The sequence below is a fragment of the Xenopus laevis genome, chromosome 2L (genome assembly GCF_017654675.1).
Source record: "Xenopus laevis strain J_2021 chromosome 2L, Xenopus_laevis_v10.1, whole genome shotgun sequence".
NCBI classification, from domain to species: domain Eukaryota; kingdom Metazoa; phylum Chordata; class Amphibia; order Anura; family Pipidae; genus Xenopus; species Xenopus laevis.
The window spans coordinates 49,676,788-49,701,203 of NC_054373.1; the positions used below are offsets into that span (position 1 = coordinate 49,676,788).

Sequence of the window (24,416 nt, forward strand, 5' to 3'; positions counted from 1 at the left end):
CTGTTGCTGGTCTCACTTGACAGATGCACAAATAAATTGAATTTAACTATGTGACCTTGCCACTATTTGCAGTTTAATTGTGTGAAAAATTTTGTTTTTCATTGCTAATTAAATTCTGTGGTGAGAGATTATTCAAAAGCAAGAAGACTTTGCTCTTAATCTAGGCGAATTTGTCCTGTTCCACGTTCCGAAAAATGTGCGACTTTCCTGCGAAATTCATAAAAAATTAGCGAAATGTGAATTTTTACACCTGCGTCAATTTTGACGCGGTGTTAAAGTCAATGGGCGTCTAAATAATGTTGATATGCGCGACAGTTTTGACGCGAGTGACTTTTCCTGACACACACAAAAAATTTTTACTTCGCAAATTCGCACCTGCCGAATTTATTTGTCCATCACTGATCCTAAAAGTTGGTTTTGTCACACACCCTACAAAAAATGTACATGCCATATAATAGTCACTTGTGTCATCCCTTCCCCTAGCCACCTGATGCAATAAACAATAAGGTACTGTACGTAAAACTGCCATAATGGCATACACTGCCACCTCCACTGCAACACACAACCTGTTGGTTTCACATTTTGCTCCACTGTGTTGTACAGTTGTAATAAATAATCTGAAACAGTGCTCATCACACTCTTCATTAATGGCAAAAACTATAGCCATTGTTGTCCTGCAAAATTTAAAGCTCTACATCCTTGTTTATCCCTTGGTTCCTGGGAATTGTTTTTATGTGGAGGACCTTGACAATGATACAATATACACAACTGATGGAAAATTCTCACAAATTCGTACTGACGCTCTATATTTACCCTTGTCTTGAAGGACACAGACTAAACACTTCTCTTATAAATACAAAATGAAAGGGGTCATCTATTATTAACTTGTGCCCCAAGGAATACTTCACTGAACAGAAATCAGGCACCTGGTGTGGAGATGCAGCAACCTTGTTGTAACAGCCTGTCCTAAGGTAGTTCGTAAAGACAGGGCACCAATGCAGGCTGCGCTTCCTTATGCTCACTAACTTGCACATTTTAATAAAGCATAAGTGAAGTGATAAGTGGGTTTGGCGTTTATTAGCCAACCCCTGCCCTCTCCTCTTGTATCAAACACTGCCTAACTCAGCCTTCACTCAATCCAAGAGGCATGCCACTGGCATCTGCACTCTGAAACATAAGCCTGCAAGCAAGGTATACAATGCAGGGCGCATTGTGACTTTTTTGCAATTTGGACAGATTTACTAAGGATCAGATGATAAATTAGAATTCAAATTTTTTTAATTTTTTTTGGTCAAAACACACAAATTAGAATTTAAAACCACCAACTCATATTTGAATGTGAGATTTATCACACTCGACCCTGGAAACAGTTCTAATTCTCCACCTAAAACCTACCAAGTTCATGTAGAAGTCAATGGCAGAGGTCCCTTGAACTCTTTGTAGATGTTAATAGTAGTGATGAGACACATTTTTGCCAAGTTTCGCTTTGAAAATGACTCCCCATAGACTCCAATGGGAGAAAAAAAATGTTGCGTGTGAAATAATTTGGCACTCAAAAGTCGAGGGTTTTTTTTGGAGGAAGTTGATTCAAATTTGATTCAAATTATATTCGAGTTTTTGGGTTGGTACTATCAGATCAAATTTTAGACGTTCTAATTTTTTAGAATTTGAATTGTGAATAAAATCGAATTTATTACAGTTTAAAAAAATTCACATTCCTCTAAAATTCAACCTTTGACAAATAACCCCCATGTCCTGCATTGTAAATGGCCCCTTAAATATATCTAGCATTGAACAATGTAGCAATGTGTAAAGTGAGCTCATACTAAAGCTATTTAGGGTAATGAGGAGCGATTTTGGGGTGTTCTTTACAGATATTACTCTGGATGAACTTCAGAATGGATCTTGGGCTTTATTTGGGTTATTGTACCTTTTGGATTATGTGCTTTAAGGATGGACTTTATTTTGAACTTTGCATATATCTGTGGACTTTTAGGACTGAATTGCATATTCATGAGGGTCTTGGGTTGATTTGCTATGTTCAATCACGGAGTATGACCTGATAAAGTGGTACGGCCCTGAAACATTGTGGGGGTTATTTATTAAAGTCAGAATGCCTAAAACGTGAAAAATTATAGTTTTTTTTTTTTAATATAAAATCCAAATTTATAGTGGGGAAAAAAACTAAAATTTTTCGAGATTTATTATACCCCGAGGATGAAAAAAGTCTGAATCTGAAAATCTCAGACATAACGTGGTTATATATAAGTCAATGGGAGAAGTCCCTATCCTATTTGGAAGTTTCTGTGGTGTACGCTGGAATTAGCTCAAAAATTCGACTATTTCGGACTTTTCTGCAAAAATTGGAAAAAAAATTTTTTGGAAAAAGCCCAAAATTTTTTTTTTTCCGTGTTTGTCCCCGACCTGATTAAATCAGAATTTTTTAATAAGGTCCAATTATGGATTCTATTTTGGTCAGACTTTTTTCATTAAAATAATCAGAAAAATTCGGACTTTGATAAATAAGGCCCTGTCTGGTCGCTGCAGGAAAAGAAAAGAGGTGCAGGGTGTGGCTCTGGGCCAGTGGGGCCCGCAAGAGACGGGCCCACCAGGTTGACCCAGGCCAAATATTTAGCTTCCTGGTTAGATCTCTATGGCTGTTTTTTGCTGCATACCTTTCTGAGTACAAGTACTTTCCTTTAATTCATTGACATATTTTTAATTCCATGTCAGTGGCAGTAATCCATTCTTCTTCTGCAATGCCAGTTAGCACGGGGTATAAAATAGAGAAAGAGAAAGACGATATACCCAACAGGTGAAGATTTTTATCATTTGAATTTATTTCAAAAATTGCGTTGTTACTTTCTATGACGCATAAAGGACTTTAGGTCAAAGCGTTCTAAGCACGCTGTCTTAATGGATAGTGCCTTAAAGTCAGTGCCACCTATCTAGTCTTTGATGATCCGTAGCATTTACTTAACCAATGTGATCACATGCATGACCTTATGCCTTTGTAAATTAAATATTCAGCATCCATTTAGCAGTTGCTAGAGCAACAACTATACCTAAGTGTAAATGACCTGAAAAACCACAATCTCTTCTTAGTTATGCGTTATCTATGCAGGGAATTTCCCCATTTTCATGTGTTTATACATTTTAAGCATGTGTTTCTCTTGGATTTTTTTTTTTTAACAATTCTTTTATTGTGCAATTATAACAATACAGACAAACAGTTGTATAATAGCATTGCATCATTGTTTTCTTTTACACTAACCAATTAAACAGTTCTTACAAACTTAAACCAGCATGATGTCATCATTCACTTACAGGTCATTCTATTCAGAAATGTTCCAATGAAATATACATAAAACAAAACAGCATAGCATACAAGTATATACTGCTACTGTGGTTAACCCACACCCATGTCCTCCTCTGTCCATGATGCCCAGATTTTATTAAATTTCTCCGGACAGCCCCTTCTCATATAAGTAAGCTTATGTAGGGGGAGGGCACTGTTAATGAGTTGCTCCCATTCCTGTACCGTTGGGCCACGACTAGACTTCCATTTCAAAGCTATGGCTTTCTTAGCATACATACATAGAGTGAGTAGAAGCGTCCTCTGTGCCCTGCTATGTGAGATCTCCCCCAGAAGATTCAAAATTAACACCTTAGGATTTAATGGCACTGGAATACCAGTTTTTGTACTAATTATTTGATTGACCTCTCCCCAGAATCTCAGCATAGCCGGGCAGTCCCAAATCATATGCATATAGTTCGCTGGCGAGTGAGAGCATCTGGGGCATTCATCCCGCAAGTCCTGGTTCATTTTTTTTAATCTGTAGGGAGTAAGATATACCCTGTGCAAATAATTCAACTGGGTCATTTTATCTCTGCTGCAAATAATCCCATCTAAACTCAAATCTAGTATCTCCTCCCAGTCTTCCAGAGTAAGCTCAGGGATATCCTGCTGCCATCTAGTTAACAGTTTGGTAAGTGAGGGGCTACCAACTCTAATCAATTGGTTATAAAAGTATGAAAGAGGTTTCCGAATAGCCTCTGAGCGGATATCTACCTCTATTTTCCTGGGGGTAGTGTCTGGTGGGCCAGACTTAAATTGGTTTTCTATAGCATGCCTCAGCTGTAAATATCTAAAAAGCATTGGATTAGGGAGAGAGAATTTCTGTTTCAAGTCCTGAAACGAGCTGAAGTTACCATCAGGCATAACATCTGAGAGGTACTTAACCCCGTATCTAGCCCACAACTGCGGGTCCGGAATAGTGCGGAGATGTTGAAGTCTGGGGTTACACCACAGTGGGGAAAAACCTGAACAGTGCGGTTGGGTTTTTGGATAAAATTGCAAAACCGTGCGCCACACCGCTATTGTGGTGGACATTAAGGGTGATAAAGTCTTAGTAAGGGAGGTACCTCTATACAACAGATTCTTGAGACCTTCCCATGAGCCCACTATTTGTGCTTCCAGAAGCGTTGCCGCGTTAGTGAGGGAAGGAGTAACCCAGCTTTTTGCCACCACCAGTTGCGACGCTAAGTAGTACCAGTAGAGGTTAGGAGCCGCTAAACCACCCTGGGTAATGGGGAGCTGCAGAGTACTCAATGCTAACCTGGGAGGAGCATTGTTCCAGAACAGGGACAACACTATACCCCTTAGTTTGGAAAAAATAGCCTTGTGGATGCCAATCGGTGACTGTCGGAATACATATGTTAGTTTTGGAAGAATCAACATCTTAAACAAATTAATTCTACCCAGGAGGGTAAGGGGGAGATGAGCCCAGGCTTCCCGTCTTTCCAGCATATACTTGAGGATAGGTTGCACATTCAGCTCCACATATTTCTGGAGGTCTCTTGGATTTTTAATCAATGACATGACTGAACCAAAAGCTCTTTCATAAGGAGGAGACAACACACTGAGGCCACAGTTGGGTATCTGATGGTGGAATGAGTGGCTCTGAATAACTTGGCAGGCTATAAAGCCATTGTTAATGCTGGAGATGCTGGAAGCCTTGTAATTTTCTGCTATTTGCTTTGAAATGAGCTGTGCCTGCCATAAATAGCATGTAAGATGAGGCAGGTGTGTTTGGATGGCATGACACATTGCTAGTTGTGACCTGGGCAGTGCAGAGTTTGGTGTTTATTGATTGTCCTATGAGATGAGGATGGCTCAGAGCCAGCAGTGCATATACTAAGGGCTATAAGCTATTTCTTTACATTGACTATTTGTGTTTGCAGTTGGTAGGATTGTAGCTGATTTAAAAATGTCAAAATCCTCATTGAAAGAATTCAGTGGCATGCACAAATCTGACCTGATACAACCCAAATTGCATGCGAATTTGTAGCATGGTCATTTTATTTGCACTTATAATGAGACCACCTCTGTGATAGAACTCACATGTGACTTCCTAATGAAATGTCTACATTAAAATTAAGCTGTCATTTTTAAAGGTAAACATGCTTTTCCAGTGGCCTTCAGGTAGTGTGAAACCCAACATCTCAAGTGCTTGGGGATTGGTATAAAAAGTATAATGTAAAAGTACCAGTACCCAATAGTAGCATGGTTGAGGGATATGGAATAAGGCAAAGGGGCATAATTGTTAAGGGAGATAAGCAGTGGGGCTAAGCCAAAGACAGGGGTTCATTCATAGTGCTATAGTCAGGCCCCTGTATTCTAATTTCCAAACAGACCCCTGTTTGCAGTATATAACAGCTGGTTCATGATGGATTTAGATGCAATGTCATGTGACTCTATAAAGAGAATGCAAATCATTAGTTAGTAGACGAGTAGGATCTTCATCCAACTTTTGCAATCAGATGGCATGGTATGAATGCGCTTAGGAAACTGCACTCACAGGTCTTCGCAAAGTGAAAAAAGTGGTAATTTATTTAACATATATATATATATATATATATATATATATATATATATATATATATATATATATATAGTGATAGAATGCTGATGCACACCAGGATTTTCTTTTTAAAGTTACTTTATTTAATCGACGTTTCGGTCCACGTCTGGGACCTTTATCAAGACATAAATATATATATATATATATATATATATTGTAAAAGAAATCTCTAATTGCAAAATGTATTTGAATGCTGACTACTGTATACTAAAAGTGTAACTTTCATCCAGGTCGGCTACTGTTTCCTACTGGAAAAATGTTTCTTTGTCTTGCTGGGAAACGGGTTGTTGATGTTAAGTGGAGAGCCAGTCTGTGCTGAGGTGTATAATTCTGCCACCCTGGAGGTAGTAAAATAAACTGTAATTAAATACTTTCTTTGTTTATTTTGTGACTAAAGCTATAGACAACCCCTTGCTGTTCTTTAAAAACAAAATACTTGTAACAAGGAAAGTTCTGAACCCTACCTGAGAATTCAAACCTTGATGTGTGTTTGGCTACCAACAAGTCTCTCAAGTGCGCACTGTAAATTCTCAAGCTGCACGTGATGATTTATTCTCGAATGATTTCTGGTGGATTCAGAAAAGCTTCTAAAGCTGGGAACCACCACATTTACCTTGTTTGGAGAGGTCACAAAACAAGCAGATTTTTGACCTCTTTAGTTACCAATATGATGAGCCAAATAAGCTGATCTGCTCATTTGCCTCCTGGGTCAATCATACCATGGTCCTATAGTAAGTGTTGAAAGAGGACCATATTAACAGATGCCTCACGAGGAAACTTCGGGCGACTTCAGTAAACGAAACGCCCAGAGTGTCAACCCACCGGCGATTTAGATTCTAGCCAAGGTTTTCGGGGAGATTAGTGGCCTGAAGTAGAGGCGATTTGTCATTGGGAGACTAAATCTCCTCGAATCTTCTCGTGTGTCTCTGCCCTTAAGGTATGGTGATCCAAATTATGGAAACAAAACACTCATCTGGAAAACCTCAGGTCCCAAGCACTCGACATAATAGACCACTAATTTAAACAATGAAAAAGAATCAAAATAATATATCAGATTATTATTATTAGAGCTTCTCCCAGTGGGTCAAACAAAGCCCCTGTTCTTAAGTAACTAATGGGAATTAATGTTAAATTTGCTAAAAAAGCTAGAATATCTGCCAGTAAAGTTGCAGTGGGAGCAGTTTTATTCAGAAGGGCTTTCTTGGGCTTAGCTATGATTAAAGATGCACCGAATCCACTATTTGGGATTCAGCCGAATCCCTAAATCCTTGGTGAACCGAATCCTAATTTGCATATGCAAATTAGAGGCAGGAAAGGAAAAAGTGGAACAAATTCTACTTCTGTGATGAAAAATCACGTGATTACCCTACCGCCTCTAATTTACATATGTAAATTAGGATTCGGTTCAGCCAGGCACAAAGATTCGGCCGAATCCTAATCCTTCTGAAAAAGGCCGAATCACGAACCGAATCCTGGATTCGGTGCATCCCTAGCTGTGACGAATGAGGTCTAAAACAACATTCAAGTGTTTCAAATATCCTTAGAACTGATCAGCAAATACATGAACCTGAGAATATAAGCCACATTGTAATTTCTTCCTACTGTTACCTGTGTTGCATCATTATACCATGTTGTTTTTATCATCACTGTTAAATTGTGCATAGTAACTATTATTGCTAAGACTTTTTCTTTCTCTAGTTTTCTGCACTTTTAGGAAATTGGACAAACGGTAAAACATTATTTTATGGTTGTAACCTATAGCACTAGCACGTCTTCCGTTTCTTATTCTCTATCTTAATATCAGTGCTGGTCAAAAGTTGGTCTTTATTATATTGTTGTATTACAAATGCAATCACCAACCAGGACATACATGGGCCTCCATTCATTTGTAATACAATAATACAAGACCAACTTTTAGGCAGCACTGATATTAAGTGCTACTGATGGCATACTGCCCCCACAACCAGCTGCTACTCTATGGAACCCATTTAATATGATTCTGGTGATCCCGAAAAATCAGAAATAGTTGAATTTTTGGGCTAATTTCAGCGCAGACCACAGAAACTTCCTAATTGGATAGGGCTCGAAAAAGTTTAGGGTTTTTTTTCCACTAAAAATTCAGATTTTTTTGTCATTTGGAATTTTAATAAATAACCCCCTTGATGTCTTACTTATCATTTGGTAGGATAATTTATACATTTATTTTTATAGCTATGATGATTGCAAAACAATCATCAAAGTCTAAATGCCATAAATGCATTCACCCACAATGCTGCATAGCAATGTAATATATGCAAATTCATCACAAATTAATTATTTCATTATAGTGAGTTTCTGGTCCTTTGTGTAGGGAAAGTATAATACTAGAGTATTAATGTTTTGCACAATTGCATAAATGCAAAACAGATTCATCACTTAAATACACTGGATGCGCTGGAATTAAATGCGCTGGAATTAAATAGTAAAAGCAGCATGAGCAAAGGGATAATGTCATCAGAATGTCATGTGAAAACCTGTTATCCAGAAAGCTCAGAATAACCGAAAGGCCACCTTTCATAGACACAATTATAATCAAATAACTTCGATTTTTAAAAGTGATTTCTTTTTTTCTCTGTAAAACGAAAACAGTACCTTATACTTGTTCCCAGCTAAGATACAAATTACAGGCAAAACAATCCTACTAGAGTTATTTAATATTTAAATTATTTTTAGTACAACATTCTGGTAACAGTTTCCATAACCAGAAAACAATATGGCTCTCATTTGCAAGGTGCAGAGCAAAGCGCAAAATTATTGGCACTTACATATGTCCACACTTCCAAGGCTTTCCTTGTTTGTTTTATCTTCTTGTGCAATAGATTTTTACATTATAAATCATACACTAAAGACTTTTCTAGCGCCAATATCATTCAGAAATAATGCAATTCACAGCAAAACACTGATACAATTTGCCGTCAAGTTTTACCAATGAGAATGCAAATTATCCACGTTGGTAAATTATGTGCAAATTGGATTGTGAACCGCTTTGTTGGAGCCTGCAATGGAATTCTGGAAAAGAATGCCACATTGTGGGCAAAAAAACTAAAAAAAATACACCAGATTAGTAAATGTTGTAGTGTTAAAGAAAAAAGGGACTTCTCAGAAAATGTACGGTTATTTAAATGTGTAAATGTTTTTCCTGGTACTTGCGAGACCGCAAGCCTTGTTTTACTTTATAGCAAAAGATTTCAATAATTTCAACCCTGCAACAAAATCTTGAGCCATTTTTCTTTAATGTCACTAGGTGGCAATGTAACAGGGTGTTAGAGAGGTCCAAATAGATGTACAGTATATTCCAATGTAAAGTGACAGTTTTCCCTGATATTGATAGGCGTTAACTATAAGGTATGTAGAATGTTGCAAAAATAAATCAACTTCTCCATGATGATTATTGTTAAATATACACTTTACTACGCCATGAACAGTTTCTGAACTAAACACACCTGAAACTGTGCCCGCTGTTCCCCTAACCAAAACCACACCATATATCCATTTCTACATACGTGAAGCTATGTTTGGCCACAAACCTTTGTGTGTACATGTACAACTACACGCGTGTATATGAATGACACACAATCCCCTTTCATGTAGAAACAGTATGAATAGGTTCATTCAGAGAATTCTAGAGACAGGATTAAGTGCTCTTTTGATTCTGAGGTTAAAGCTTTCTTGCTATCAGGCTTCAAGCATGTTCTTATTCAGATAAAAGAATTTTTGTAAAAGCCATTACATAATTACATTTGTTTGCTTTTATTCCCCAAGGGAACGGCTTTTGAAGCTGGCAATACATACACATTTCATCGCAGTCAGTGAGCAATACGTTTTATTTTTTTTCTGTGCTCTTATATTCGTTTGTGCGTTGTTCGCCTCATTGGGCCCAAGATGAAATAGACCTGGCTATTTTATAACTTTTTTTGGGAGGACTCTAAGCTTTTCCCTTTATTCTTAGTGCTTCTTGTTATGGAGAGCAAAAACAGAAGCAAACAGAATATGCTCAATAACTAGCTAATGCCAGATGGGAAGCAGGGGGAGGGATGGATGCAGGAAATTTGTCGTAAGTAGGTTGTCATGGGAACGCAACTCTATTTATCGCTCTTTCCTTCACTGTTAGGTACCTAATCGGACTTTTACACTACCTGTAGCGTATTTAGCAGCTGGGGCTGTGCACTGATCCTTACAACTTATTTTGCACTGTTTACCACTTTGCCCAACTTTGCAGAGTTGTTCTATCATTTTTAAACAAGTAAGTTTTATTTTCTGCTGTCAAATGTCATAATAATAGTGTGTATGGGTGGTCTGCTGGAAAACCTGGTCAAATAAGAATTCCAAGCTGGGAACTTTGAAAACTTCAGAGGTTAGAGTAGGAAAAATGCTGCGGACGAGAAGCCATTCATGTGTCCCTTGCACTGATCATAACCTGCTGTTTTCTTTTATCAGGAAACAGGAGCTGTCCAACGCTTCAGACGTGACCCTTCCTGATCGTCCCGTATCGCCACCCGCCACTGCTCCTCCAACCATGAAGGTAATGACCCGTAAGGCCTTTTTTTTATGTGTGTACTTCTCTGTAGACTGCTTTGTGTTTACATAGAAGGTCACAGTTCTATTGTTATCAGAATTGCACAATAACTAAGCATCTCCCGGCACTGCACAGTCAAGAATAAGAACAAAAGACAATATTAATAAAGACAACTATTAAAACAAGCTTTAATATGACCAGCTCCCTAACATATGCATTACAATGTTTACACTCTTGCTTATGATCCCTTCCAATCTGCAATGCACCCCAATTTGGAAATCTTGTTGATATTTTTTGCTTTCCTATGTATCTTCTCTCCAAACTTGAATATAAAATATGCTAGCTACTACTGCTGCCCTTAATGTCAATGGAGGCATCTATTTATAATCTAATATGCCATTCTATCAGCTGATACAGCCCGTTTCCTTAGAGCAAAATGTTAATAATCATCATAATACACCCAATTGTGTTTAGTGCATTTTTAAGGCCTGCTTAAAGGTAGCGTATTCTTTTGATGCAAAATAACTTTTTCCGTAAGGAGTTTTATGACATTCACAATCTTCTTCCAGATAGGGCTATTATGTATCAGTGGAAAAACATTCCCCCGTAAGTCTTTAACTTCTTTACAGGAAATTGTCCATATCACTTTAAAAACCTAAGCCCCACTTCCTGTACCTAGCGCCAACTCTGATGCTGTATGCAGCATTTATATGACACGTGTCTAGGACAGCTTATGGTACTGGTGCCTATAAAAGTGAAGAAAACCTTTAACCTCCCCAGCAGACACATGCAGCTAAATCTGGCTACATTTTCTAATTAACTTCCTATTAGGTTGGTAGCTGAATGTTTCTTGTGGTTATAGTTCCCATTAATTTTAATGTATTTTCTTATTTAATCTGCGGCAATTCCAATATAAATAGTCCCCTTTTTGAAATCTTATTGATATATTCTGCTTGTATTCTGGCTGCCGTTATTGTCAGAATGAAGGTCTTCAGTATGGTTAAGGCTTGACTGGAGGTTTCAATATATACTCTTATTATCAGAGCATGCATTGACAACTTATGATGGCATATATATATATATATATATATATATATATATATATATATATATACAGTATATATACAGTATATATATATATATATATATATATATATATATATATATATATATATATATATATATATATATATATATATATATATATATATTTGGCATATAAGTTCCCCCTGTTTTATACTATGGGCAAAGCCTATGGGGTAAATTTATCAAAGAGTGAAGTTCCGCCACTAGAGTGAAATTCCGTAGCTCTCAATTCATTTCTATGGGATTTTGAAAGGCGTATTTATCAATGGGTGATGGATATAAAAATCCCATAGAAATTAATGGAGAGTGGCGGAATTTCACTCTAGTGGCGGAACTTCACTATTAAGTTCACTCTTTGATAAATATACCCCTAAGAAAGTGCCTATGAGATTTCATTAAGAATCTTCACGCTCTCTTGTATTGGTCTTGTATTATACTGCTTCACTCTATGGTATTTTAAGTAAATGTCAAAATGGGAAAGCTATATAGTAGAAGAAATAAAAGTAGATTTGTGGGTATAGTGTGTGTATAAATATGTATAGTATTGATTGTCTGATAAAGCTCACAGTGAGGTGGCCAAGTTAAACATCTCCAATTTACCAAAAGCAGTCTGTTGCCATATTGCAACATATCGGTAATATTGCACCAATATCTCATTGAAGATTTGATACAGACTAGTGATGGGCGAATCTGTGCCGTTCGCAAAGAAGCATTGAAGTCAACGGGCATTAAAATAATTTTGATTCACAACAATTTTTATGCGTGCACCAATTTTGACGAGCGACGTGGCGGATTTTTAGTTGGCAAATTGTCGCCGCTGTTTTGATAATTAATTTGCATGCTGCGAAATGCAGAAATTGGCAGCGAATTTGTGTCTGACAAATTTATTTGCCCATCACTACTACAGACTGGTAAAATGTAAAGAACCGTGTGATATGAGGGAAATGTTACATATTGTTTCAGGTTATCAGTAGAAGCCATTTATCCCTTTTGTATGCTACCAGTATCACAAACACCTGTGCTACCAGCAACATATGCACAGTGGCTGCTATGAAACAAGTCTCTTGTAGTTAGTTATTAACTTATTATACCACATATAAATATTTCCATGGCTGGGAAAAGCTTAGTGACTAACCGCAGCTCAACATTTAACTCCTATGCATCGATCATCCAAAGCTGCAGTTTGCTTCCTATTGGTTTACCACGAGCAGCCCTAGAAAATTGATTATTTGTCTTAAAAAGCTAATTATGGGTATGTGGCAGTCAAAAGCCCTGGCCAGGGCCAGAACTAGGGGTAGGCAGAGTAGGCATGTGCATAGGGCGCACAGCTGGGGGGGGCGCCAGGCACATACCTCCTCTGTCGCTTACCCCATGTCCGGTCCCGTCTCTCCCCGGCTGCCACTTTAGTTCTTTGTGTAAATGCGTTTCTGTGCATGTGCGCATGTCATTTCGCACATTCGCGCTGGAGCGCATGCACAATCGAGCATGCACTCAGCTGGCACAGTGGCCGGCCAGATTGCCTAGGGTGCCTGTCGGGTTGGCCCGGCTCTGGCAAGCTATAGCCCTAAGGCAGTGATCCTCAGCCAGTGGCTCGGGAGAAACATGTTACTCATCAAGCACTTAGATGCTGCTCCCAGTGGCCTCAAAGCAGGTGTTTTTGTATTTTGAATTCCAGGCTGGGAAGAAAGTTTTGGATGCATAAAAAACAGGGGTTGCCATATAGGGGCTACCATATAGCCAGTCACAGCCCTTATTTGGAGTCCGTGGGACTTTTTTCAGGCTTGTGTTGCTCAACAACTCATTTTAAATTTGAATGTGGCTCATGGGTAAGAAAGGTTGGGGACTCCTGCCCTAAGGGCAATAAAACACAGATCAACACAAGGGTTCACTGGAGGTTGCCACTGGAAGAGCAACATTTAGCCATTTTCTTGGTTTGCTTTTGTCTGTGACAACCCCTGTTTTGCCATTTGGTAGCGGTTTGTGGCAATCAGGCTTTACATTTGTACCACCTTTTGTCATAAAAAGTAGTATCAGTGACCAACATGTCCCTGTCTATAACTCCTGACCTGTCCTGTTGACTACTGTTGAAACCTTGATAAATAAAATACAGGTATGGGATCCATTAGCTGGAAACCCGTTATCCAGAAAGCACAGAATTAAGGAAAGGCTCTCCCATAGACTATAATAATAAACAAATACCTTGTACTTGATCCATACTAAGATATAATTAATCCTTATTGGAAACAAAACCACCCTACTGTGTTAATTTAATGTTTACATGATATTCTAGTAGATGTAAGGTACGAAGATCCAAATTATGGAAAGATCCGTTATCCGGAAAACCCCAGGTCCAGAGCATTCTAAATAACAGATACTTGTAAATGAATGCATTCCCAGAAATTATTAGTATTGAGCCTATTGCACTGAAAATATTATTATGTTACCAATTACATTTACTTATAACTGAAAGTGTTTAATAATACTAACGTTTTTAGTGTGATAAAATGATACAGAAAATAGTATCCAAACACAATATCCAGTCGTTCATCATTAATATTTGTCTTGGTTATTGAGTTTTTATTTAATTTGTGTGCTAAGGTTTCAACTGGTTGCTAGGTTCTTACTTACCAAGCAACATTCCTGCAGTTTTGAGTTTAAAGCTGAAGGTGAGCAAAAAAGTTGCACCAGTATAAGTACATTTATGCTGGTGCTTTTATAAGGGCTCATGACTTGCAGTGGTACATTTTCTGTCTAATATTTGGGGCTAATGCAGTAGCTAAGTAGGCAAGCTATGGCGTGAATAAAATAGAATGGCATTTGTGGGCCTCTGGCGCCTGTTTCTTTGGTGGGCCTATTCTGCCTTCTGCAAATGGGGTTCCGTTACTAAATCAACTTTTATTTTCAGAAGCCCAGTTCACAGTTAGGGGTGTATTTATTAACACTGGATACAAACCTCCCTGGTGATGGTGCCCATAGCAGCCAACCACCATGTTTATCTCCAGTGATAAAGAAAAATGTATTAAACATTATCACTCATTTGAGGTACCTGCAGACAGTGCTGCAGCATTTCATAACCTCATCAGTTTTCATCAGTGCAAAGGTAGAAGAGCCAGAGTCATGAAAATATCACAAAAGAAAAAAAAACCCACAATCCATCTCTCCAGCACTGAGACCAAAACTGCGCATTATTTCTAATCAGGAGACAAAGTATTACTCACAGCAGTAGTGCACAAGAATCGAGCAGTTGGAGTGGGATGAGAATACTTGCACATGCGCAGAAGAACGGCAGCAGACATCTTGATGAAGTAATGCAAGTCAAAACTGCGCCCCCAACTAAGCTGAGTAAGGTGTCCGTTTTTTAGAAGCGAAAACAGGGGGGAAACAACTTTATTTTTTGAAGCAAAAGTAGTGATTAGGGACAGTAAGGGGTGCTCTATAACACACTGAAGTCCTTGTCCTTTAATAAAAACACCCCTTAGTCTTTATATTGGTTTGTGATACAGTTTGTTGTGTTCCTTTAGTTCAGACATATCCATAGTTTTATCTTTTGATTTCACTGTATTTTTTCAGTATGTTGCTTAATGAGTGCATTGCATCTCTCTCGACATCCGTGAAAGTAGTCGATCTCTCCCCAGCCTAAAGGTCAGAACATATGAAAGATTCTGTCAGTATGTAGACTTTTGGGCCCAGTTATCTGTGATGGAATAAACAGTGTGAGAAAGTCAAATGAAACCATTGAAGTCCCTTATCTTTCGCTTGTTGAGCAGACAAATGGGGTGGTGACCTTTTGGTTACATATTAACATAGGGCTGTCAGAGGTAGAATGTTACAAAAGATGGCTGCTACTAGCATTGATTACACAGTGTAATAAACTTGAAATAATATATCTGTGAGTACATCTTGTATTTATTACCCATTAGTCATAGAAAATAAGACTAAAATATACCAGCAAAACTGGGGAAGTTGTTGCCCTGCATAAAATCATATAATAGGCAGTGGAGTGGCACATAGGTGTTGTGATTGCTGCTGTCTTCTTCAAAACAGCAGTCTGTAGGAGCCTTTATGTAATTTGGAGCTTTCTGAATAAAGTGTTTACATATAATGGCTCCAATACCTGTACACCTGTGTATATATATATATATATATATATATATATATATATATATATATATATATATATATATATATATATAAATGTATAACCAGATAGATAGGCTTTATTCCTCATTTCTCAGTTAGTCAACTTTCCTACTGCTAAAAAGCTGCCAATGTGAAAAGGTTCTGCACATAAGAATTCTGTGTCAACTTCCCAACCTGTCACGTAAATGCAGGTCGCTGGTTTCAATTCATGGCATTTGGAGAGACACTCGCTTCAGCAAAAAGGATCAGCTTTATCTTTTATGTTCTAACAGCAGTGGCTGAATTAAAGATTTCTGTGATTCCCCTTTTATGGGAGGTTATTCTACTTCTCAGTTCTGTCTATCAAGGTCACCCAGAATCTCAACCTCTTGGAATAGGTCATTTCAGCTCATTTCTCAAAGCTGTTTTGTTATCGGCATAATTCATAATTCAGGGTTTGTAAAAAAGTTTTTTTCTTAACCACTTAGCTTCTATACAAAGGAACCATCTGCCATACTTTTCTAGGTGAACCAAGACAGGTAATAAGTTTCTGATGCTTCCCCCCTCCCCAGCTGAAATATTTAATTACCAGTTCTTACATTTAAATAAACAGTACCGCCAGCTATTAGATAAGGATGTAACAGCCTCTTCTACTGCTGGTGGGCCCAGAAGTGTATTGGATCTGTTGGGGCCCTTACTGATTTCAATATGTGTTTGAGAAACATCATCTTCCCAGACTTTTGTGGTCTTTTAAAGATTCTGCTGGTGGCCAGGTCATGCCTAGCTCCTTTACTTTTAAAGGGGTTGTTCACCTTTAAATTAAATTTTAATATGATGTAGCAAATGATATTCTGAGACAATTTAAAACAGGTTTTAATGTTTTCAGTTATTTAGCTTTATATTCAGCAGCTCTCACTTGCAATGTCAAGAAGCAATAATAATAAATGTGTAGCTTTAGCTTTGGTACCTGTGAGTCACTAATAACCTGAGACCAATAATGTAGCATAGGCTTATATCAGAGCGTTCCCGCATTTGGAAATGACATGTACCGGTAAGTTTACATGGGCAGGAGGCAGAGCACTGACACTAAAGAATAACAATGACATTGCATTGTTGCATGTAACAATGGCTGAAGATGTTTTAGAACATTTGGTCACTTGCTGATTTATCCCAGCTAGTCGCATACCTTCCAACTGTCCCATTTTTCACAGGACAGTCCCGATTTTGACAGCTCAGCCTGCAGTCCCGGATTGTCACTGAAATGTCCCGACTGTCTCATTGATCTCCTGCACTGAGCAGCTAGAAAAAGATACAAAGTTTCTAACTTAATTGACTTTTGGCAGATAGCCCAGAGTATGTGGCGGATACATTAGTTACAATTTAAGATAAGCAGAGAAACAATTGTAACTATTTAAGATAAGCAGGTCTTTTGCGAAACTGTGACCAGTAGCTTAAAGGAGAAGGAAAGGTTGAAACTAAGTAAGCCTTATCAGAAAGGTCCACCTAAATATACCAGTAGTGCTGCTCTGATTCCTCTGCCAGAAGAAACACTGCATTTCTTTCCTTCTATTGTGTACACATGGGCTTCTGTATCAGACTTCCTGTTTTCAGCTTAAACCTCCTTGCCCCGGGCGTGAGCATGCTCAGTTTGCTCCTCCCCCCCCCCTTCTCTGCTGTAATCGGAGCCCAGAGCTATAAGTGAGCAGGGAGAGACGCAGGCAGGAAGTGATGTCACACCAAGCTATATGACAGCTGCTATCCTAAACAAACAGAGAGCTTCTAGAGCTTTTTACTCGGGTATAGTAAAACATTCTACAGAATAAATACAGTGAAACCTCAATTTTACATCCCCTGATTTTAGGTTTTCCCCTCGATTTTACATTGTTGTTTTGTGGTCCCACCTATATATTATGCATAATACATTTTCCTGGATTTTACACCATTTTTTCTGGTCCACTGAACAATGTAAAATGGGGGTTCTACTGTATAGCATTCTAGCTTACACTATTGCAGCTAATCTATAGGCAGTAAAATGCCTCCGTAGCTTTTCTTCTACTTTAAAGGGCAATTCATCTTCATTAGCAAAACTGTAATAACACATAAAACCTGACCCTAAAATCCCCAGAAATATATTTAAACTTTCCATAACCTGTAAAGTTTTGTTAAATTGGCATGGTAATTAGAGGGTGTGTCCATAAAATGGGCGTGGTTACATATGTAGATATTACATACTGTTCTGCTGTGCAAGGTCTTGCCTCAAACCACTTCTATTTGCCCTAATTTCAAAAGTTCTATATTCCCAGATTTTTGTAAAATAAGAATTTTCTTTGGTGTTTCTTTCTAAAACATCTAAATAGGGCCAGGTCCTTGAAACACACTGATCCCAAACAAGCTCATATATTATGATAGGCTGCATGAGCGGTCAATGTCTGACAGATCAATAATTGCGCTGGCTAAGTTGTGCTAACGACACAATGTGTCTGTTAATCGATCTCCTTGCTCTGACTAATTGCCTATTAAAAGCAGCTGCCCCACATTTTGCTCTTGCAGATTTGATGTTTTATATTTCTTAAGAATAACTTTCAAAGAGAATTGCCAGCAGATATAATATTCTTTCAGATCATTAATTTTACATTGAAACACATGGTCCTTGTTAAAATGTTGAGTCAGCTGATGTAGATCATACCCATTCACATTAATGGCTTTTAGCAACCTTACAAAGCCATTTTTTCAATATAGTAGAAAGAAATATAATTGTTTATACACATCATTTTATTATATTTAGTGCAGAAGTAGATTGTACATCTGTCAGGCATGAATACAATATTTTACTTTAATTACAAGAAAATAATTAAATTATCTTACTGGATAAATATTTATCACCCCAGGTAAATTAGTAGGGTCCCATGGCTTAAAATGATTAGGGATGCAATGAATTCACTATTTTGGATTTGGCCAAACCTCAGAATCCTTCATGAAAGATTCGGCCTAATACCAAACTGAATCTGAGCTCTAATTTGCATATGCAAATGGGGGAGGGGGGGAAAGAGATCCGTGAGGGCTAAAAATATTTTCACTTACTTGTTTTGTGAAGAAAATTCATATGATTTTAAGGATTCGGATTTGGTTTGGCCAGGCACAAGTATTCAGCTGAATCCAAATCCTGCTGAAAAAAAGCCAGATACCTAACCGAATCCTGGATTCAGAGCATCTCTTTAATTGGTGGCTAATTAGATCTCCTAATTCCATATTCTTTTCTTTAAAAAAAAGACCCAACAAAGTTATTTACTGCTTAATAAAATCATTATTTTAGAAGCTTCTCCTAAGATTGGCAGAAGTCTTAAAGGTTCCATGTTGTTCAGGTTGTTCAGGGAAGTGTTACTTGCCCTTTCCCTAAAGCTACTAAGTATTACATCAGTAAGCATATTGACTCTCCAGTATCAGGTGTAGGGCTGTTACTTTTCATATAAGAAAGAGTTCATATAAGAAATGTTAATATTAGTATCGGCTGAACTTTATTAATAGGCTGTTAACTCAGAATGGTAGGACTTGCCAAATGGAAAATTTTTTGAATAGTATTCATGAGCAGAAGTTGCTTGTTTTTATGATAATACATTGCAAAATGAGTACTTCCTCCAATAGGTTTGGCAGCAGGAAGTTCTCTTTCTCACTCATTTAAATTAGTAGAATTAAGAGCTGATAGAATAAATGTGTAACTATAAATTGGGCTGCTTGGAGCTGCACTATCCCGACTGTTCGTCACTTCTCGCTGCTAAACCTTTGCTAAACATTTGCATCAGATACGTGATTTCTTTCCTTAATAATATTATGAAAAAAAGCAATTTTTGTTATTTGGAAATAAACCTAATTTGGCAAGTCCTACATATTGGTGATCATTCCCTTCAAGTTGCTTAGTTTGGGTAATAATGGGATTCAGGAGCCAATTCATCATAGTGAAAACTCAATTCCATTTATACTTCACATATAAGTGATGAAGGCAACCTAGTACCCTACAGCAAACAATCCAAGAATAAAGCAAAATTGTGCCAAAACACTTTAGTAAATTCAGATATTAAAGCCATACAATGCTTTCCTCTTCTTTCATGCATTCCACCTCATGGAAAAGCTGGAGGAAACACAGGCCTGTATTTCTTATTAGGCCAGTGATCCCCAGTGATCTTTTTTTATCTGAATGTTGCACACAGATAAAAAAGTTGTTGGCCACTATATTAAGCTGTACTCACTGTTGCGTATTGATGCATTTCATCTGCATTTGGCACTTGGCCACAATGAGTACATCCTCATTAAAAAGCTCAGGCTGCATTTCCTCCTGAATTACATTGCATTAGAACGCACCGTGGAGGAACGGAGTAAAGAACTCTCATTTGTAAGTGAACGTGGCATAATGAAAGTAATTTTCTGATGGCCACTATGGGCTACTGCATTTGACTAAATTTGCTGAGTGCTAGTAAATGAGCCCAAAAGTTATAGTTACTTTCGTAGTATGGGCAAGTGTGTTCCCCAGGTGATGTGTCCATTATCTCAAAATACAGCAATGCTGTCATGGCAAACAGCTGAAATTTTAGCTATGCCTAATGAGCTTTCTGTCACAGTGGCCAGAGATCCATTGTGCTGGATTTGAAGCTCTTAACACGATTAATTAGCAGAATGACTGAGATAAGAAAACTTAGCACAGCAAAGAAAACAAATGTTCACCAGTTTTTGTTTTTAAAGAGATACTGTCATCGGAAAACATGTTTTTTTCAAAAAGCACCAGTTAATAGTGCTACTCCAGCAGACTTCTGCACTGAAATCCATTTCTCAAAAGAGCAAACAGATTTTTTTATATTCAATTTTGAAATCTGACATGGGGCTAGACATTTTGTCAGTTTCCCAGCTGCCCCTGGTCATGTGACTTGTGCCTGCACTTTAGGAGAGAAATGCTTTCTGGCAGGCTGCTGTTTTTCCTTCTCAATGTAACTGAATGTGTCTCAGTGGGACATGGATTTTTACTATTGAGTGTTGTTCTTAGACTTACCAGGCAGCTGCTATATGGTTACCTTCCCATTGTTCTTTTGTTTGGCTTCTGGGGGGAAAAGGGAGGGGGGTGATATCACTCCAACTTGCTGTACAGCAGTTAAGAGTGATTGAAGTTTATCAGAGCACAAGTCACATGACTTGGGGCAGCTGGGAAATTGACAATATGTCTAGCCCCATGTCAGATTTCAAAATTGAATATAAAAAAATCTGTTTGCTCTTTTGAGAAATGGATTTCAGAGCAGAATTCTGCTGGAGCGGCACTATTAACTGATTCATTTTGGAAAAAAATTTTTTCCCCATGACAGTATTCCTTTAAGTAAGGAGACTCGCATACATAGACCCGCATAAAAAACAAAGAAGCGCAGATGTATCTAATCTGCTAGGTCACCATAAATATATGGATTAAAAGTATGCAATAGCAGTGGGAGGATTGTTGCAGTCATTTCAACATTTGACACATTATTATAATAACTGAGATTTTTTCATTGTTTTAAACCAATTCTGATAATCAAGTATTTTAATCTGTGCATGTTTCTCATGTAAGAACTATAGGGCATTTCCATGTTTCACTGTATTGTTGGGATCACAGCTGAGCAACTGCTGCTGAAGATCCCTGAACTACACTGTAAGCAGAAAGTTCATACAAACAATGAATGGAAAGTATTATCTGCTTTATCAGCTGAGCTAAACCTATTTTTGGCCGACAGGGTCATTTTTAGAATGATGAAGGCCAAACGCTGCAAGTTTTTTTTCTTTTCTTTACCAATTGATTAAACCTTTGTTTTACATGAGCAAGCATAGTATATGGTTTTTTTTCTAAAATGAATGACTCTTCCTCTTCACCCAAAAGGCGGATTCCTGGTTCTGTGCTAGTTATCTCAAACCTGAGCTTTTCTCTGCATTATTGTAATTTAATTTATAGTTTATTTAGTCTAATCGCACTCTAGAGGTTGTACAGAAGAATTTCAGCCTGAAAGTGCACACAGTTTCCATTAAAGTTCTGGTGGCACAGGCGGTTTTGTGTGTTTCTTTACTGGTAGGCCTCTCTATTGCATTCATCTTATCTTTCAGGTACAAACTATTCGATGTAAAACTGGTTATACACTGCTAGATCCACTTGTTTGGCAAGGTCACCAAACATATGTGGGCCAATGCTGGCCACCCACACACTGGCTAAATCGGGCTGATCCGATTGATGATACAGAGGGGTCTACAGGCTGATCAAACTTGTCCGTTTGATATCCGGTCAATTGGTCGGGTGGGCCCCAGAACAAGTTTTATGTTTTCTGCCCAAATTCCAATTACTTTGTGGATATTGTGCCAGAAACCCACACATTGCAGACCTCTATGCTAGAGCACTGACCATAATGCTAAAAATGTTTACAGGGGCAGAATAACCGGTGATGAGGGGGGATTGCACCCCGGCCTGCACCCCCTTGGGGCCCACCCGGCACTTGTGCAAATTCAAATGCGTGCTAAAAAGTACATCCTGAGGGTGGGAGGTCCCGGCTGCTCTGCCTGCACCTGGGCCCCGTTGGTGATAGTTCAGTTACTGAATGTTTATAAATAGAAACATTTTTATAATAAGAAGTAGTGTCTATGTAGTGTCAACTTGAAAAAGTAAGCAAGAAATCAGTTTGAGCAGGGCAGGGGATATAGAGTTCATTATTTACAGTTCATGGAGAATAATGGTGTATAGACTAGATAATATTACACCTGGTAGTGCTCCTCATGCATATTTCTGCTAGAAGAGAAGCTCTAGAAGAAAAATAACTACATATTCATAGTGCAATAATTTGAACCACAAATGAATCCACAAAGTGTTCAGGGATGAATCCTAATTTATTTTCCCAATGCATCCTTGTTTCTCCAGCTGTATTGGTTAATAGGACAAGGAATTTTTTACTTACCGTCACAGTCAATACTGATGATATATTGACTGCCAGAAGTCATTTACCTTTGAAGTCAATAACCTGCTGTGGGGTATTAGGTACGAATAGCTGCTTCCCAGGTTATCATGGTCCTATTCAATTAATGAACTAAGAAGAGGGTTTGTGCACTGAGAACCAATAAATCAATGTCCAATCCAAGTCTGCAGCCAGTGGTCAGCTTTGTATTGGAGAATTGTCCTTTAGTTGTTCAGTAATTACAGCTTAAAGTGATACTGACATTAAAAAGTTACCGATATGTTGATCGTTTTTCACTGATAGGGCTGCTTTTGTAAGTAATTGTTATATGAAGTTCCTAAACCTGACTTGCCTGTCCCTTCTTAACATGTCAATTAGAGTCTCTAATTCTAACAATTCTAACTAATTCTGACTGCTGAAGCCAAGTATGGCAGCCCCCTTATGGAGGAACATGGGGGATCAGATGGGTAATGTAAATGCATCTGCAAATACTTTTATGGCAAAATTATAAATAGCATGCAAAGAAAATATCATCAAAGATGTAGATAAAGGTTTAACTTCTGGTGTCAGTATCTCTTTAAGAGGATAAGAAAAAGTGGAAGACAAATTGACAGAGCGCAGATTTCCACATTAAGCCCATCTACATTATTGTGTTTGATTTTCTGTAGGTGTTTATTAATCCACTGAGATTGTTCGATATTAAATCATGTACACTAATACCTGGGAGCAATCGCATGCTCTTTGGTATAATCTTTTGTATAAAACAACTCTTTATCTGCCCCGTAAGCTAATGGGCTTTTCTACTTTATTCCCATTCTCTAAGAAATATCCAATGAACCCTAAAACATGCATGTTTATATTTGAATAGTGAATGAAAAAAATATGTAGCAAACTGAAAAGCTGATGTTCTTCTTACAAATATTTTGTTATTTTTGTCCAGTCCAAAAATCTGTTATATTTGTCCAGCCTTAAGACAGTGGCAATAGCTCTCATTACTGTAGTCTACCAATATATTAGGTTGACCTGATTTTGCTGACCATTGTAAGGGTTTGTGAGGGATTCTACAGAGGATGAGTCCTTCAGGACGAGAACTGGAATTGTGCACACGAAGGAGAGATGAAGGAACAGGAACAAGAACAGGGTGACAAGGGACAAAGAATCAAGGTCTGATGGAAATGGCAAAGAGAACAGGACTGGAACAGAGCAGGTGGAGAACCATTGACTGGACAGAGTTTGAGTAGAGACAGGACTGGAACGGGACGATGTGGGTGTAGAGGCAGTGAAAAGCAGGGGTGGGACAGAGTCTGCAACTGGACTGGACTAGAATAGGGAGCAGAAGCAAGACTGGAGCAGGAGCCAGAGCAGGACAAGGGACAAGAATACGTGGCAGATCAGAAGAGCTACGGCCATGCCACAGTGCTGAAGTACACAGGTCAATGCTCAGGCATCGGCTGTGAGAAGCACTCCAGCCAGGGAAACAGGTGGAAGGGAGGTGAGCACATGCTGGCTGCTCTCCTGTCCCAGTGGTTAAGTAGGGCAGCTAACAGACAGGAGGTCTTGTCTTCAAGCCCCAGCAGAGCCTTACAGCCACATATTTATACATATTTCCATAATAAACAACTTTGCAGGAAAAAAGGGCATATAAAGTACTAAGCACACATGAGGTATGTACCCTAAACTACTATGAAAGTTGATAACAAATGCCTAAAGTAACCAAATCTTCTCCACCTAAAGAAAAAAAATCATATAGAACTATTGAAGGGGTACCCTAAACTTAACCAGAGT

The 24,416-nt window shown here is 38.2% G+C and overlaps 1 protein-coding gene across 4 annotated transcripts in view; it reads left to right on the top strand.

The window, feature by feature from the left end:
• Positions 1–24,416, top strand: part of rap1gap2.L (RAP1 GTPase activating protein 2 L homeolog) — a 443,489-nt gene that overhangs the window by 301,717 nt on the left and 117,356 nt on the right. For all 4 annotated transcript variants that reach the window (XM_041581866.1, XM_018246321.2, XM_041581865.1 and 1 more), the window contains one exon: positions 10,401–10,485. In XM_041581866.1, coding sequence (XP_041437800.1) covers positions 10,401–10,485 — 85 coding nt within the window. The remainder of the gene's footprint in view (positions 1–10,400; positions 10,486–24,416) is intronic.